This window comes from Malurus melanocephalus, unplaced genomic scaffold (assembly GCF_030028575.1).
Source record: "Malurus melanocephalus ecotype Western Australia unplaced genomic scaffold, MMel_1.1 scaffold_278, whole genome shotgun sequence".
NCBI lineage: Eukaryota > Metazoa > Chordata > Aves > Passeriformes > Maluridae > Malurus > Malurus melanocephalus.
Window position 1 is genome coordinate 543,604 of NW_026623510.1, and position 3,156 is coordinate 546,759.

Below are 3,156 nucleotides of genomic sequence, written 5' to 3' on the forward strand. Positions count from 1 at the left end.
GGGACCACAAACACCACAGAGACGCTGAGCAGGCAAGAAGAGCATGGAGGTGCCCACGCCACGCAGAACTACGCTGGACAACAGTCCTTGGTCCAGCATCAGGCTCTTGGAGGCTCCAAAATGCACAGCCTCACCAGCCCCTACCTCAAGGGAAAGGAGAAGTACTTGTTCCCTGACTTGCAGCGGATTTGCTCCCATTGGATACGCAGCAAGAACGCTGAATCCTCAAATCCATCCACAATGTCCTGGAAAACAGAGGCAGGAGTCRGTACCAGGAGGGTGGATCTGCCACAGGATGGAGTCAGTAGCTCCGTCTCTGAAGCCAGTCACAGATGAGGCCATTTGCAGCTGGAAGCCTCTGACTTCCCTCGGGAAGGTGATTTAACTCACACTCCCCACAAAAAACTTCTCATCTTTCAACCCAATGAAGCTTGTCCTGCTCGGTGAAGAGAATTTCACACTCTCCACCCTTGGCAGGGAGAYGTGGCTGGACTCCAGCTCTGCCCTCCCCCTGCTCTCCTCTCCACACCACGTGAGGACACACCTGGAGCTCCCGCAGACACTGCCCTTCCAGCCTGCCAGCCAGGTCCCCGACGCACCAGGCCAAGCTGATGTGGAACGATGGGTCCTGAACACGAAACAGGGATCAGAATGTGAGGGCTAAAAGAGGCTTTGCTCCAAGCACAGAGCCACAGTGGGAGATCTGGCATGATGCTGCCCTGTCTGGGATCACAGAGGCCGGAAGATCCTGAAGCTGTGAGTCCCCTTGGCCAACTCAACAGCTGATATGGACAGTGCTGGAGGCAGGAGGGGTCCTGGGCTCCCCACCCCARCCTTTCTGGACACCTGAGGGCAAGGCTGCCTGGTTTTCAACCTCCCTGTGCTCTGCAGCTGTAGGGGAATCTCTCAGAGCTGGTCCTGGAGCAGGTACATGGCTCATTTCTGAATAACCCACATGAGCTCCCTGCTCAGCGCTAGAGACAAATTGGGGTCCGGCCCTTCCAAATCCCAAACCTGTTCCCAAAGCTAGTACCAAGCAGAAAGGCTGGACTAACGCCCAAGAAAGCTGCCCAAGACACAAGGATCATCCTCAGTCCCACAGTGCCCATTCTATCCTAGCACAACCCTGCTTCCATGCACAGCAGGGCAGCAACAACAACGGGTTCCTGTTTATTTGAGTGAACATCTCACGGGGAAGCAGCCGGCATGTCCAGACTGGCAGAGGAGTAAGAAAGAAAACGCCTCACCTTGTAGAACGTGGGAAGGTCAAATTCCTCTAGAACTCTGTCTACCTCTGAGACCAGCTCCAGCAGCTGGAAATGCCCAGCAGATACCTCCAAGCCAATAAAGGTCCTAAAGAARCACAAAGAGAAACAGTGAGCACCCTTTCATGCTGCAGAAAGYACARCCTTAAGAATACTTAGCCATGCATTGCTACTGGGCAAGTTTCTTACTCCCTAAAAAAAGAAAATTTGAAGAATGCCAGGTTTAAGCATCCAGGGATGCTGACCATATTCTGAAGAAAAACAGAAGTAAAAATGTGGTAGCAGGGAGAAGCAGGATTGGAAGATAAACCATGTARATTTCCTAGATTAACCTAGCACCTTTTGGGACATGAAAATTAATTTTCCAAGCAAAGGATGCACTGGACGGGAATTTCAGCAGAGTGCCGTGCCCATACAGGAGCTACATAAAAAAAAAGTTGAAGTTGYTGGAGTGGTTTTACAGTGGGAGGGGAAGCAAGGAATGGGAAGTACCAAGTTAGAGAGATGTGACAAAGCGGTCAGCACCTCCTCCAGGACTGTCGGGATGACACTTTCTAAAGTAATTTCTTCCCCTCCAGGAGGGAAGTGGAAGACTCAAGTGTCATCCAGGCTCCACATCCACTTTTTCCTTCCCATGATTATCTTGGGCTGCCTTTCCCACCAGATTCAGCAATTTTTCRCAATTTTAATCACCTTTGCTTTGACATTCAAAAAACTTAATTGCATTCAGTTGGAATCAGGCTTCTGARCTGATGCCCAGGAGAATTAGCACCATCTCAGCTATTTCTCTGCAGCTCTTGGAAGATCTGCACTACAATTTCACGACTGGCACTGCTGCCAAAAGAGGTGTTTCCACTCTGCTTGCCCCAGGCTCTGCACGCCGGCTAATGAGACCAAAGGCTTGCAGAGAATCAGTGCCAAAGCKAAAAATTTGTACAGATGGCTGGGGAAAGGTGTGAAATGTCTGGAGATGATCTGGAGGTGATCACATACTGTGCTGTCACATGGCTCAACTGTGGGAGAGGCAGGGTGATACCTCCCATCAACCCAGCACCTTGCTCAGCATTCTCCCAGGGCAGGCAGGCTGCTCCACTGTGCACTCACCTGGTTTTGTTCTGGTTGGTGTAAACCTTCACTTGGTCAGCCACRCAGAAGAACCTGAAATAAGAAAGATCCTATTTCAGCTGCAACAGAAAAAAAAAAAAAAGGGAAAGGAAAAAGGAGATGAGGAGGGGCCAGGATTGCTACCAAGCTGTGGAAAGATACAGGCGAATGTATGCTGCAATTGGACCAGAGTGGTGCAACCAGAACCCTTCTGGGTTCCAATTAATTAATTCCCCTCCCATCTGCAGCCCCCTGAAGCCTGGACAGAGAAGCGCTGAGGCAGGTGATGCTCAGCGAGTGCCTGAGCCAGATGTAAGCAACTAAACCAACCATGGTTTAGGGGATGGCACAGCGCTGATCCTGGAAAGCCAAAACCTGACGTGTCTGGTGCCAGATCTTGACACAGTGAGGAAAAATCCCTTCAAGCAGGGCTTTAATGTTCTGCCAGCACCAGCTGCCAGGGACACCTTAGGGCGTGGATGCTGGCAAACCACGGCTCCCGAGGGCAGAGGAGGGGTGTGAGAGCGCTCTCCCGGGGCTCTGCCAAACCCACCTGTGGAAGGTGGCCAGGCGCTCCCTGAGGCAGCGGACGAAGGGCTCTATCCAGTGGTAGCGCAGCACCACGCACTGCGAGAGGCTCAGGTGGAACTCCTCCATGGCAGCCAGCGATGGGACGTAGGAGCGAGCGCGGGACACCAGGAGCTCCAGCAGCTCCAGGAATTCCTCCTGGGCAAGGTCTGCGGGGCAGCGCCGTCAGAGGAGCGCTGGGCGCGGATCCCCGCCGGGA

The 3,156-nt window shown here is 52.6% G+C and overlaps 1 protein-coding gene across 2 annotated transcripts; it reads right to left on the minus strand.

The window, feature by feature from the left end:
• On the minus strand, positions 1 to 3,156 carry USB1 (U6 snRNA biogenesis phosphodiesterase 1). Of its 2 annotated transcripts, XM_057376348.1 has the most exons (5): positions 2,923 to 3,147; positions 2,370 to 2,423; positions 1,248 to 1,353; positions 545 to 628; positions 1 to 245 (listed from the first exon to the last, which is right to left on the minus strand). In XM_057376348.1, the coding sequence occupies exons 1-5, from the start codon at positions 3,024 to 3,026 to the stop codon at positions 141 to 143; spliced, it is 453 nt and encodes a 150-aa protein (XP_057232331.1). In that variant the 5' UTR covers positions 3,027 to 3,147; the 3' UTR covers positions 1 to 140. The 2 variants fall into 2 exon arrangements, with proteins under 2 accessions (XP_057232331.1, XP_057232332.1); XM_057376349.1 differs by lacking the exon at positions 545 to 628 and having other exon boundaries at positions 2,923 to 3,156.